Genomic DNA, 15,595 nt, shown 5'->3' on the forward strand with positions numbered 1-15,595 from the left:
TCCATAACTCTGGTGGAACTAGAGAACTGCAGCATGGACAGCCTGAATCTCTTCTTTTTTTTTGTTTACGCAATCTTAGATTTTTACTGAATGTTATCTCAAAATGTACAGCTTTTCATTAAAAAAATTCCATCAAATTAAATTGTGTAATGTTTAACAAAATTAAATTAATAAAATGTTATTGTATTTGTAAAGATTAGTCCATTCAGTTTGATGATGTTTTCTTATAGAATTTAAATGTGTAAACCTTAAAAATAATAATAATAATAATTGAGTGTAAAATATAGGTATTATAATGAAATTTAATTTAATTTCATTGATTTGAACCTCATTCCAGATTTTATTGTTTTAAGTCAATTAAAATAATGTTAACAAAATCAATTTGTGAAATGTCTGATAAAATTAATTATTAACTATTTATTATTATATTAACATATATATATATATATATATATATATATATATATATATATATATATATATATATATAAATAAAAAAACAATAATACTTATATAATTATTATTATTTATTTATTTTTATATAATATATATATATATATATTTATTAATATAATAATAAATAATTAATAATTAATTTTATCTGACATTTCAAAAATTGATTTTGTTAACATTATTTTAATTGACTTAAAACAATAAAATCTGGATATTTAAAATAAATAAATCAATAACAATAATACTTATATTATAATAATTTTATATATATATATAAATTTGGACACACCTACTTATTCTTTTTTATTTTCCATATTTTACAATAATAGTTGATCCATTAAAACTAAGAAATAACACAAATGAAAATCCAATTGATTTATTACATAAAAGACAGTTATCCATTAATAGGAACAATTCATATTTGTTTGCAAAACTACAAATCAAAATTAATATAAAAAGTGAACAGAAATTCAGTCAAGTGGGTACAAAGTTTTGTTCATATAACTATACATCAGGACACACCCCTTTTACTCATGAAGTAAATTCAGGCACCTTTGTTTTTCTTCTTTTTTTTCACTTTAAGCTTGAGTCACTTGAGTTAAATTTCACACTCTTTGAGCTCAAGTCTTCAGAGAACAATGTCCACATTGTGTCCTGACACCCCTGAGCAATTTTCCCCATCGTCTCTCTCCTTCCCAAATCTGCGTATTGCTTTTACTCATTTTACTGCATATAGAAATGACTGAATTATTGTTGTGCAGTACATTTATGTTTGCCCGGCATTGAACTTTGAATCCAGACTTATAAACAAGTCTACTTCAATAATCCATCTATTCAGTGAAGAGATTATATCTAAATATTCTGTTGGCACAGATTTGATCTTCGAATGGCAGAAGAATGATATTTATCAAACATGTTTGCACTAGGAAATAACACTTTTACAGAACGTCTTTTGTCTCAGTAGTGTTTTTGGTGAACAAGACATACAAGGGCTTTGTCTCAAAACCTAGTAAGAATTTTTGCTTGAACTGTCTTTTAAGGCCCAGAAATGCTGTCTAGGTAGGCGTCTGACTATGACACGGCCATGAAAACACACATATACTCTACACATTCAAGTATTTTAGAATTAGAGTCAGTTCTCTCTTAAAAGGCCATGAAAAGATAATGCTGGCTGCAAACGAGGCCTCTCAGCTTGTGATTTAGTCATTAGTATTGATGTATTTGAGGAGAGTGCTAGAATGCGCAGCGAGTCCCAGGAGTAGCTGTGCTAATGGGCCATGGAAACCAAGTAGAGTGGGAGCTGAAACCATTGCCAAAAGAGAAAACCGTGCCAGGCGAGTTCTCTGTACCCAGCTGCTCACGATTCAGAAATATACCTCCTTTTCTCTCACTCGCTTTGTGCCACTCTGTCCATCTACTTCAACAGCCACAAAGTCATTGTGTTAAAATAATGTGAAATCAAAATTGACCCTTTTAGCTTTCTTTAGAAATGCCCCTGGTGTCAGTGCTCATTATTCTAAAGAAGAAAGAAAAAATCAAAAGAAAAAAGTTTTCAGAATATTTTATAAAAATGTAATAACTTACTCTGAAACAACGTGTCTGCTGGCTTAAGAATAGTTCACCTAAAAATGTAAATTCTGTCATCAGTTCATCACTCTCATGTTGTTCCAAACCCATATATGACTGTCTCTCTTCTGCACAACACATAAGATTTTTTCATTAATATCACATGCCTTCTTTTCAATACAATGGCAATGGAAAGTGGCTCACTTTAAAGGTTAAAAAGACCTATAAGTATCATAAAAGTAGTCCATTCCACTTACTGTATGTGTCATATTCCAAGTCTTCTGAAGGCATGCAATACGTTTTGGTGACATCTAAAAATGTAAGTATTTTTTTGGTGTGAAATTCTGATGTCTGCTGCACATTCATGAGTGCATTAGAGAAGCCCGTTCACAGTTGTAGCAATAAAAGTTGTGTTGTTTTTAGTACCAAACAACATGAGAGTGAGTAAATTATGACCACATTTTCATTTTGGGTTAACTGTTCCTTTAAATAAGGCCATGAGGTTAAAGGAATATGCCAATGGGTAAAATCAAGTGGTGTTGTATTTTAAGTCAATATGATGCATTATCAGGGCATCCAATGTGAAAAAATGTGGGACTTGATTTATTCCATCAGTAATGTGAACAGATAAATCGTTCAAAAAGAAACGTCTAGTGAGAAATAAAAATTTCGAACATGATCATACTTTCATTTAATTTGAGGCTTTCACTCATTACTCATTTTTACTCATAAAATGCTGCTGTAAAGTGTTTCTTACATTTTTGAGAATATGTTTGTTTCTTTAAAACCGTCCAGACCCCAGGTCCCTTCGTTCACCTCATAAAATCGATGGCCAGACTAAAGGAACAATACCTCCATTCATGCATCTTGCTCAGTTCCACAATTTAAGACTGTGACATAATTGTTTCTTTGTATATTTGAATTCTTAACACCATATACTCCAACCCACATGGTATTTCCAATGTGTGCTTGTGCATGCCACACCTTATGTTTGTTTTTAAATGTTTTTATTTCCATATACATCACTGCACTGATTTTGTTGAACGTGCATATCCTGTCATTTTTGCCTCATGTTTTGTCTGGTTTATTTGCATCTGTGTTTTAGCATTCTTCTATTTTTTTTTCCTCTTTCAGTTGTGTCTGGTAAGTTGCAAATGTCACCCGTCACCATTTTTGCTGCATTGACAGCAACAGGAAGTTGTCAGAACCACCATTCATCCACCTTCCATCCTTCCACCAATCAGCACACTTGTCTGCGCTGTCACCGGCAACAGTGACAGCACAGCTGGCCTGGGTAAAACTAATGCTTGTTCTTTGAGCGTACAAGGTAACATCACAAATTGCTTCCTTTTATTGCTTTGTGCATCACTTGCATTTAATTCCCTCTTTATACAGATGGGTCCCCCTTCCACCTTCCTTATTATTTAAAAGTGGAATAAGGATAAAAAATGCACATGTGCAAATGTGATTCAATGTAGCATATCAACTGTTACATTTATATATATATATATATATATATATATAGATATATATATATATACTGCTATATATATATATATATATATATCTACATATAGATAGATTAAAACTGCTATTATGCAGTATATATATATATATATATATATATATATATATATATATATCTCAGGTCCTGTGAACAATCCCGCTGACCTGCACCTTGCCCTTTCAATTCGATCACTACTTAATGTCTCTGAACACATTACATCAGTATATGATTTTAAACATTTAAGATTGGTTTATTGTTATACTGACACTCTAATGGAGGATGTGGTGCTCCCCATCAAATAATGGCCACACTTTCTGTCACATTATATCAACATATTCATCCTTAACACAAGCTAAAAAGGCTCAGAGCCTTTATGGATGTGTTGTGTCAAACAACAAGGGCCCTTGTGATATCCGTGCATCTGCTCTGAGATGGAGTTTGTCATTGAGATACATAAAAATCAGCATCCCACACGACTCCGGTGCCATATCAGAGTGTCAGTTCAGGACAGATGTCCCAAATGTATCCCCCATATCCATATAAATGTTATTGCTTTGTGTCCTTGCACATGCAAATGAAGTGAACGCAGGGGTCGTGCATTTTTTTTTTTCAGTGTACGTCTGTTTTTATACTCTGCAATACATGCACATCTCCCTCCCTGCCATTAAAGATGACTATGACTTATGGTTTTATCACCTCCTGTTAATGTAATGATTAAGGCCTGAGCTGTCAGCCTTCCCTCATATTTTCAGTAATGCTCACACAATGGAAGTCTATGGGGCAAGGCATTGCACCGAAAAGTACATTGAAATTTCAAAATTATAGCATAAAGCCTTAAAGCTGAAGTATGTAATTTCTGTGACACTAGCGCCACCAAACGGAATTGCAAAATCCCCCAATAGCTCCAAACATACATTTTTCATATGCCACAGAAAGAAAATTAACCTATGAATGGCTTACTAATAGTTACATAGTTAATAGAAAAAGTTACATATATCAGCTTTAAATACGATACGCATGAGACTAGCTTGTGTGCAAAATTATAACCAATTTGTCAAATTCTGTCATGACCATGTAAAGCCGGTAAGCCAGGTAGCGTTCACCCTATATACGGGAGGACTGTATACATGGAGAAAATCCACCCATAGGATTTGCGATGATAACACACAACCAGAGTTCATCTGCTTAGAAAGTAGCTCCCCTTTTTACTTGTTTTGAAGACAGTACATTCCTTTAAAAAGACTTTTGGAAGGTTCATTCAGTATAACAGTGATTGTTGTGACTGTATTGTCACAGAGCCGGCAGTAATTGATGTTTGTTTAACTCATTGTCCTGCAGTTCCTCCAGTGTTTGTGGTCAGACCCAGGAATCAGGTGGCCGGGATGGGACGCACCGTGACTTTTCAGTGTGAAGCAACAGGAAGTCCTCAGCCTGCCATCTTTTGGCAGAAAGAAGGCAGTCAGGTAAGAAAGATGTGTTTCCTGAACATTCTTTTATAAGAACGTGTAATATGCATCACACTCTACCCCATTAAAGTCAGCCAAATAAATACACACACACACAGACACACAACTCTAGCAGGCCCTAAATACACTGCAGCTCTGTAACACACTTTACTTTGTGATTGTTTGATCACATGGCAATATTATTTATCACGTAGTATGCTTTTTCAGGGGCCAATTTATTAATTTATTTTGTATTCGTTCAGGATTTACTACATACTGTTTGAAAAGAAACTTGATGCAAAGCATGCTTAGCAACCTTTATAACGATACAGTGATAATGACAAAGAAGCAAAATGCAGCGCAACAAATACAACAGAATGCAGGTGCCCCGAGATGCATATTTAATAGTTGAAGTTCTTTTTAACATTTAAATATAGATATGTCATCTAAAATAACACAGTGGTCCTGCTAGAGATGCTAGCATATATTTACATAGGAAAACAATACATTTTTATTTATAAAATTTGTTGCCTGGGACAATTATATGGTCAATTATATCGTTAGATGTCATTATACTAAAATATGCTATGATTGACAAATTTAGAATCAAGCATTCAAGAGAGCTATGTAATAAATGTGTGTATTTCATTCTTCATCTCGTTCCTCCAGAACCTGCTGTTCTCCTCCCAGCCACCACCTCCATCCAGTCGTTTCTCCGTTTCTCAGACGGGTGATCTGACCATCACGGCGGTCGAGCGTTCAGATGGAGGCTACTACAGCTGTCAGGCTCTGAACATCGCTGGAAGTGTAATCACAAAAGTCCTGCTTGAGGTTACAGATGGTGAGACAGAGTCAGAATCTAAATGTTTACCTGAATCCATAATTTTGCACCAAAAAAATTATAATATATATATATATATATATATATATATATATATATACAGGTGAAACTCGAAAAATTAGAATATCGTGCAAAAGTTCATTAATTTCAGTAATTCAACTAAAAGGTGAAACTAATATATTATATAGACTCATTACAAGCAAAGTAAGATATTTCAAGCCTTTATTTGATATAATTTTGATGATTATGGCTTACAGCTTATGAAAACCCCAAATTCAGAATCTCAGAAAATTAGAATATTGTGAAAAGGTTCAGTATTGTAGGCTCAAAGTGTCACACTCTAATCAGCTAAACACCTGCAAAGGGTTCCTGAGCCTTTAAATGGTCTCTCAGTCTGGTTCAGTTGAATTCACAATCATGGGGAAGACTGCTGACCTGACAGTTGTGCAGAAAACCATCATTGACACCCTCCACAAGGAGGGAAAGCCTCAAAAGGTAATTGCAAAAGAAGTTGGATGTTCTCAAAGTGCTGTATCAAAGCACATTAATAGAAAGTTAAGTGGAAGGGAAAAGTGTGGAAGAAAAAGGTGCACAAGCAGCAGGGATGACCGTAGCCTGGAGAGGATTGTCAGGAAAAGGCCATTCAAATGTGTGGGGAGTTTCACAAGGAGTGGACTGAGGCTGGAGTTACTGCATCAAGAGCCACCACACACAGACGGGTCCTGGACATGGGCTTCAAATGTCAAACGTCTTACCTGGGCTAAAGAAAAAAAGAACTGGTCTGTTGCTCAGTGGTCCAAAGTCCTCTTTTCTGATGAGAGCAAATTTTGCATCTCATTTGGAAACCAAGGTCCCAGAGTCTGGAGGAAGAATGGAGAGGCACACAATCCAAGATGCTTGAAGTCCAGTGTGAAGTTTCCACAGTCTGTGTTGGTTTGGGGAGCCATGTCATCGGCTGGTGTTGGTCCACTGTGCTTTATTAAGTCCAGAGTCAACGCAGCCGTCTACCGGGACATTTTAGAGCACTTCATGCTTCCTTCAGCAGACAAGCTTTATGGAGATGCTGACTTCATTTTCCAGCAGGACTTGGCACCTGCCCACACTGCCAAAAGTACCAAAACCTGGTTCAATGACCATGGTATTACTGTGCTTGATTGGCCAGCAAACTCGCTTGACCTGAACCCCATAGAGAATCTATGGGGCATTGCCAAGAGAAAGATGAGAGACATGAGACCAAACAATGCAGAAGAGCTGAAGGCCGCTATTGAAGCATCTTGGTCTTCCATAACACCTCAGCAGTGCCACAGGCTGATAGCATCCATGCCACGCCGCATTGAGGCAGTAATTAATGCAAAAGGGGCCCAAACCAAGTACTGAGTACATATGCATGATTATACTTTTCAGAGGGCCGACATTTCTGTATTTAAAATCCTTTTTTTTATTGATTTCATGTAATATTCTAATTTTCTGAGATTCTGAATTTGGGGTTTTCATAAGCTGTAAGCCATAATCATCAAAATTATATCAAATAAAGGCTTGAAATATCTTACTTTGCTTGTAATGAGTCTATATAATATATTAGTTTCACCTTTTAAGTTGAATTACTGAAATTAATGAACTTTTGCACGATATTCTAATTTTTCGAGTTTCACCTGTATATATATATATACACACACACATGTTTTAATAATACTTTAATAATTACTTTACAATGTTTACTTAATTGAGAGAGTGCAATGTTTACCTACATGCTATTGTTTCATTTATTTATTTGTAATTACTATTATATTAAACAATACATTAACCCTTTCATACGTACCGTCACACATATGTGATGGTTAATAACTTGGCCCTGCAGAATAGCGTCACACATACTTTCGTGCCGACACAGGCTATGCTGGTCAAGCGTCTGTTATTTATATTTGCTCAAACAGTTACTCATACAGTCTTTTAAAACACATAATAAGTTTATTTTATGTACATGCATCCAACTCGTCACCAAAGTACCACGATAAAAAGTTTATAGCTCTTATACGCATAGTCAATACATCAAACACAGTCTTCCTCCAAAGTGTGCTGCCATTTGTTTACATTAGTAGCGTTTGTCATTCGTCAAACAAACAGCTGCTCAAAGAGTCTTTTCAAGCACATGATGTTTATTTTATGAAACAAACAGGCAAATTGTCACCAAAGAACCACAATAACGGTTCTCAGCTTGTATATGCACAGCCATCATATCTAAACGCAATCATCCCATGCACACAAACAGCAGCTCATTCACACAAACAGCAGCTCAAACATCCTTTTCAGGCATATAATACATTTGTTTTCAGAAAGAGACATCCAAACTATCACATAAACATTACGATAACAGTTTAAAACTTGTATACTCACAGATGCTGATCGAGTGTGATTATCCATGCATGCAGCCAAGTCTGTTTACATTAGTGCTTGACACCCACACACACACACACCCACACACACACAATGTTCATCTATAAAAACAAAATAAATAAAACAAAACAGTACAGCAGACATAACCCATTTGTTCACATGTTTACAATATTATATGCATTTTTTTTATGACAATAAAAAAAAAAAAAATACTCGTCTACGCTCTGCCCCCCTCTACTGGCTGTGCAGTGTCATGTGCAAAAATAACTCACTCCAGGGGGCACTGCAGAGGAATTTAGACCCTACTCATGAAAAGGTTAAAGGAATGTGTATCGTATATTAGCATAAATTTTGCTTTGATATTGAAATTGGTGTTGAGAATTATGACGTTTCACAGTAACGGTATTGAATTTTGACATACTTTTCTATTCTGTAAGTGTTGTGAAATGTACAAAATGCTAATATTTTCATCTTGCAAAACAACCTGTAAGCAAATACATTGAGTGCCATTAAGGCTTAACTCTACAAACTCTTAACATAGAATTGAACAAAATTTCATTAATGAGCAGGTACACCAACAATCCGTCTTCAAAACCATGTTTTTGCCTTACCCTGATTCACTAAGCCTATAATAATTATTTATATTTTAGTGCTGTCGGGATGGATTTGACGGGAAATTGCATACTTCTGTCAGTCATCCATGCGTGTTTACGTCATGTCCATAAAATAAATAAAAGAACTTCCAGCTACCTGGAACCGAGATTATTCTGCAAGCAATAATGTAAAGAGACAGAGCCTTTAATAAAATACAAATCAACATCGGCTTGGCTTTTTCAGAGGTATAGAATGGTAGTTCATTAGATAGCGTTAGCCACTCTAAGGGGGCATGGATTGTGGTACTACAGTGTTTGATTTCATTTTCGAGGAAGGACAACTGGGAAAAAAAAAATAACTTTAACTACCTTAGTCTATTTGTCTGCCAGCTAAGTTAAAACCTTGTGCGACCCTGTGGCCTCATGCGAGGACTCGTTATTTTGGATTCGCTTTATGTAACACATAATTTAAATTAATTTAAACCCATTACATACTGTTCAGGACACTCTAAAGTGTCATAAACTTCTGATGCACGGAGTCACGTGACGAAATACCATGCGATGCGATTTTGGTGCTTCTGTGGGCGCAGCGCCAAGAAAAGTGCCTCTGGTAAGAAATCTCTTCAAACGTCTTACTGAAACCTGTTAGAGAGTTCCTAGTTCTCTAGTTGATATGCTATATAAACATTTAGTTAATTTTTCGCACTTTGGCACGCTGATAAACATGAAGTACTCGGATGAGTGCTATGGAGCGGTTTTCTGACAGACGTTCCAAAAACATGTTTGTTATTTTAAAAACTTTTCACATTAACAAATCTGTGGGTCTTTACGCTTTATTTGAATATAAATTTAGTTATATTTATTTTGATCACTGTACAATATGGTTCTATTCATTAACATTAGTAAATGCATCTATAACGTCTCAAAAACATTCGTCTCAAAGTAATCAACACTCAAATATACAATTTGATGAAAAAAAAAAAAAACGGACATTCTATAGCTTGGTATTACTTAAAATTTAAGTCCTGCTGTCCACATATGTGGACATCAATATTTAGTAAAACTATTTGATGCAGAATTATTTTATTTTTGCATGTTTATTAGGTGCTACTATTTACAAATAATGTGTATTTGTAAATGTGGCATTGTGTTATTGTTTGTGGCATTCGCTCTGATAAGCTGATCACCTATAACTAGGGTTGTTTCGATACCAATATTTTTATTTCGGTATGATACCAGCTCTGGTACCTCGGTATCGATACTATAATCAACATATAAAAAGCTTCAGATTTTTGATAAAATTACACTGAAAATTACTTAAGAACTGCATAAAGTAATGACATTTTATACGAAAACTCACTGTAAATACCTTTCCACAAAACTAGTGTAGGAAAGGCCAGAAAAGTCTGCAGATTCCATACAGAACGAGACAAAGAGAATGAGATGTGCAAAGTAATAACAGTTATTTTAACGACAATCTGCCCTCTGGCCTTCCCTCTTACTGCGGGCACGAGATCGTAATTACAGGTCATGGCTACGATGATTCACTAATTACAACAGCATCCATGCAAGGCCACAACTCTGCGTGTACGAGTGTGCAAGTGTCATCTGATAAATAATTCATCCTTTCAATGGTCCTCACAAAAAGTGTTGTAGGGCTTTGAAAATGTGCAGTAGTAGCGCTTATACAAATTGAAGTCGTAAAATTGGCTTCTAACGGTGCCGAACACAATCATGTGGAAGTAAACATGTATCGTTTACTACAATCAGACGGCCTGGGCCTGCTTTTAGAGAGAAGAGGCCGCAGTGGGGGATGATTTTAATAGACGAGGGGCATTTCAGCCCGATTTTTATTGTGGTGATGATAGCTGGGATTGGGAGGGAATGGTTAGAGCGAGGGAGAGGAGTATAGTGGTGTTGGTATTAATTGCTCGTCTCTACTTTGGCTTCATTCATGCTGTTGACTGATTAGAAAATTGCTTCCAGTTGAAAAAATTGGATTCCGTCTCTCTCTTGTTCTGAAAACATGTATTCAGCTCGTTTACTGCCAGAAATTCCACTCTCATATTTTTTTTCTTCTTGGTTACATTTAGTTTTATTTCTGTTCTTCATTCTCTTTACCTCTGACCCTCTGGGCATTTGCTTTGGTGTGACTATTCTATTTTGAATATGGGATGAGGTCATTTTTATTATAGTTATTATAATGATATTAGTCGGCTTGAGATGTTGCACACTCGCTCTCTATTTATCTGTCTCTCTCTCTTTGCCTATCCCCCCCCCCCCCATTGACCCTAGGTGGCGCTATAATATGCACTGCATTTTCGTGAATATCTTCGCAACGGTATATGGTCTAGAATAATTTTTCTTTTCCTTATTCCTCTGATTCATTTGATTCACTTTTTATCAGGGGCAAAGTAACTTCATCACAAAGTACTCTAGTTACTTTGTAGGTATGGTGTATGCAGACTTACAAGGATTAGCCAAACAAAACGCAAATCTCTTTCTTTTCCATCTGACATTTTCAATTTTCCAAATAACTTTTTCCAACTACTAGAATTTTTGCATGTATCATCTAGAGATTTTTAAATCAAAAAGTTATCAAATTAATTTTGATTTGTCAAATCGTTCAGAAGAAAAAGGTTGATAAGTTAATTTGGGCCAAGGACAAATTATTTGGAATTGGAATTGGATTTGGATTTTGCTATGTTGCACCAAATCTCAGCCTCAGACTGCACACCCACACTCTGTGCACTAACCTAACTTGCTGTAGTCAAAGGTCTGGCTACGCATGACTATGTTTAACCTAACAAAAAGTATGGCGGAAAATAAAAATAGATTTGGAAAGGAAAAGGATTTTTAATATCCTTTCTGTTGATAAAAAACAACAAAAAATAAACATGAATTCTAATCACACATAGCACAGATGCACTAAAAAAACTTTTGTTAATATGTGCTCATTGGATGAACTGCTGGTAGTCTTAAAGAGACAGTACCATGTTAGCTCTTATTCTACATTTCAATGTAAGTACTTGTAAATAGTACAAATGATGCATGTAAACATGTACTAAAACATATGTATGCAATATATTATTTGCAATTTAAGACATAATATTTATTATTTTGGAATACATATAATTTTTATATTTTTAAAAAGCTAAAATGTGACCAAAATTATGAAAAACTAATGATAATATACAATTTGTAAAAAATAATATCTTGCAGTAAGGAGGCCCCCTGTATAATTATCAGCATTAGCTGTGAGACACCTCCTTTCATTTGTAGGTGACATGACAATATAATGAAAATATACCAAAATCAATCAGAATTGAATCGGAATTGAATCTGGAAATCTTTAGCAATACACAACCTTAATGGCTATTGCTAAAAAGATGACAATAAATCATACCAATATTGATTGCTTAATATCAATCAATATTAATGATAATGTTAAATTATATTTAGTCTTTTTAAATCTTTGATTTAGAGCATTACTGATCATTTTCTCCACTTTCTCAAACTGTGTGGTCGTTGATAATTGCAGCTTGTAGCTTTATTATTATATATCTCTCTGTCTCTTTCTATCTCTTTCTATTGTCTGTTTCTCTCTCCCTCTCTCTCTCTCTCTCTCAGTTATCTCAGACCGACCTCCACCAATTGTCCGCCAGGGTCCCACCAACCAGACCGTGGCCGTAGACGGAACAGTAGTCCTGGGATGCCAAGCCACCGGCACCCCGACTCCCACCATCCTGTGGAGGAAAGATGGAGTTCTGGTGTCCACCCACGACTCTCGACTCAAACAACTCGACACGGGATCTCTGCAGATCCGTTACGCTAAGGTACAGTGACCCAGGGAGGTCAAAATCTCCTCTGTGACAACTTCATCAAAGCCTGACATATTTATCACAAAGCTAAGCTTACAGAGGACATGACTTTTGGATCATGGGAAAGTTTTCCTTTAGTGGATTTATAGCTTTGTAACTCCACTCATTACGTATTAAAAACCCTCATTTATTGAGGTTTGAACATACGTTTGCTCGGTGCACCAGGGCTGATGCTGGTTTTCTGCAGACTTGTTCTCGTAAAATACGGTTTTCCTTAGAAACAGATTTTTATAGTATTTTCCATTCCAAGCACGTCACGTAGAACAACATTTTACAGGGAATCGTGAGCAGTTATGTGCTGCTGATCTCAAACCTTGCGCCTTTGCAGCTTTTATTAATATTTAATTTATAGAGGTTTTTGAAAGGAGAGTGCTTTGTTGGATGTGGTTAGTCTTAGTGCTGGATACATTTGTTTGGGCTGAAGTTGGCAGACAGCAGCGGTTTTATCTGTTTTCGGGCATTGAGCTTTTTCAATTCTAATATATAAGGAAGCACAGCAGGTATTTTTACAGAGAGAATTAAAAAACCAGACAGCTACCCTTGCTGTGCATGTTTGGAAACCATTGCCAAAAATTTACAATATATTAGATGCAAGTTTGTTGCAAATAAGTAGCTTTCGTAAGGGTCGCTCAAATTTGTGTATCTGAATACAAAATATAAACTATGATAAAAATGTGACATTTTGTCTCTGTAAAAGCCTTGTGAACTGCATTGCGGTCTACTGCCTTATACAACAGCATCCCAACTGAAATGGATCCTCATAAGGATCCAACAAAACCTAAAGCTTTCTTTCGAAAACACAAAATTCCGTGTTTGCTGGGGCCTGGGTAGCTCAGCAGGTAAAGACGCTGACTACCACACATGGAGTCGCAAGTTCGAATCCAGTGCGTGCTGAGTGACTCCAGCCAGGTCTCCTAAGCAACCAATTGGCCCGGTTGCTAGGATGCGTAGAGTCACATTGGGGTAACCTCATTGTGGTCACTATAACGTGGTTCTCGCTCTCGGTGGGGTGCGTGGTGAGTTGTGGGTGGATGCCGCAGAGAATAGCGTGAAGCCTCCACACGCACTACGTCTCCACGGTAATGCGCTCAACAAGCCACGTGATAAGATGCGCTGATTGACTGTCTCAGACGAGGAGGCAACTGAGATTCATCCTCTGTAACCCGAATTGAGGCGAGTCACTACACCACGAGGACCTAGAGCACATTGGGTATTGGGCATGCCAAATTTGGGAGAAAAATAAATAAATAAAACCATGTTTGCTGTGGACAACTACTAAGTGACCAATTTGGAATGCTGTACATAAGCATAGAAAACAAAGGGGGTGTCTCAATCAGCTCCCTATGTTGTGAAACAGTGTATTGGGAACATGAATTCGGGCACTGATCCACCAAGCATTGGGATACTTATCACTTATCACAATTACCAGCGACACAACATCGCTGTATAAATTGGAGTGGTGGTGGCGTAGTGGGCTAATGCACACAACTGTTAATCAGAAGGTCATTGGTTTGAGCCCCACAGTCACCACCATTGTGTCCTTGAGCAAGGCACTTAACTCCAGGTTGCAGGGGATTGTCCCTGTAATAAGTGCACTGAAAGTCACTTTGGATAAAAGCGTCTGCCAAATGCATAAATGTAAATGTAAATGACACTATCATGTGTTTTCAGTGTAGATGTTATAACGTACAGTGTTATCGTGAAAGAGAATGAAATAAATATACAAAAGGGTATTTAAAAGATTGTTTCACTTTCATGAACATTATGGATGAAGATCAATCTCTTTTAAAGAGAAAATAAAGTTTTGACATCATATAGTTACACTTGTGCTCATCTTGAATGACTTCAGAAGACCTGGCTCCATTTGCAGTAAGGGGACATAGTGAGCAATGATGCTCCCTGGTTTTTACGGTGCATTGTGGGAATTTTTAGGGAGCAATTGTATGTTTTATGTGCATTAATTAGTCAACACTAGGGGTTTCTAATACAGATGCTGAGGGAATGACAGTGAAATTCCCATCTTTATCTCATCTGACTGCCATTATCCACCTCTCTCTTTTTTGGTTGGTGGATATATAAAAGTCCTTTTTTCTTTTGCTTATGTAGCAAATGGGAACGCAAAAAAAATATTTGCTGTAGTCTCTCATTTGCCGCTATAGAAGTTAACCACACTATAGTTTCCTACCACTTTCCAAACCTAATTATGCTTTCCTAATTATGCTGTTTACGTTTTTGGAACAGCCTTTCCCTCGGGAGAGCTCCTATGATGCCTACTCGCTAGGTTACTGAACAGAGCGTTTATTTGCATTTTAATAAAGTCAATTAATTGTTTAACATCCGCAATGATTGTAGAGTAATTATATTACCTTTGTGATCTGTGTGTATTTGTGTATAGCACACTGTCGTACATGCTAACCTTTCATCCGTCACTACGCCACAAACATCATCTCACACACACCGCCAGACACTCAGAGTTCAGAGAGCTGTCAGTCAGCATGCAGCTTTTGATGTGTGAACACACACTCCAGCTGTCACCCCCCGTCAACCGTGCAGAGTTACACACACCCTGCCAGAGAGAATGGAGGAGGGGAGGGGGATTGTTTCCTGTTACAGCACACAAACATGAACGTAGGGTCCCCCTGCACAGGGGTCAAAGGTCCCTGCCATGTGGGCTGTCAGAAAACGTCTCTAATTAACATAGACGTCTCACTTGAGGACATCTCAGGTTTTTCATAGTAACATTGTGGAGAGATAAAGTGGAACAGGGAGATGCAGCTCTATCTGTGGCACTTCGGGCGATCTACATTAATGAACACACACTCACGGCAGTAGCTGAAGACAGACCGTCTATTAATGAAGACTTTCATTCCTGCGTATGTAAACTGAGTGACGGATCGGCTGAAGTGCTCTTTTTG

The 15,595-nt window shown here is 36.6% G+C and overlaps 1 protein-coding gene across 3 annotated transcripts in view; it reads left to right on the forward strand.

Moving 5' to 3' along the window:
• The window catches only part of LOC127631589 (roundabout homolog 1-like), a 296,494-nt gene that overhangs the window by 232,650 nt on the left and 48,249 nt on the right, over positions 1-15,595 (forward strand). For all 3 annotated transcript variants that reach the window (XM_052109827.1, XM_052109829.1, XM_052109828.1), the window contains 3 exons: positions 4,865-4,989; positions 5,641-5,812; positions 12,430-12,635. In XM_052109827.1, the coding sequence (XP_051965787.1) occupies positions 4,865-4,989; positions 5,641-5,812; positions 12,430-12,635 (503 nt within the window). The remainder of the gene's footprint in view (positions 1-4,864; positions 4,990-5,640; positions 5,813-12,429; positions 12,636-15,595) is intronic.

The sequence above is a fragment of the Xyrauchen texanus genome, chromosome 38 (assembly GCF_025860055.1).
Source record: "Xyrauchen texanus isolate HMW12.3.18 chromosome 38, RBS_HiC_50CHRs, whole genome shotgun sequence".
Classification (NCBI taxonomy): domain Eukaryota; kingdom Metazoa; phylum Chordata; class Actinopteri; order Cypriniformes; family Catostomidae; genus Xyrauchen; species Xyrauchen texanus.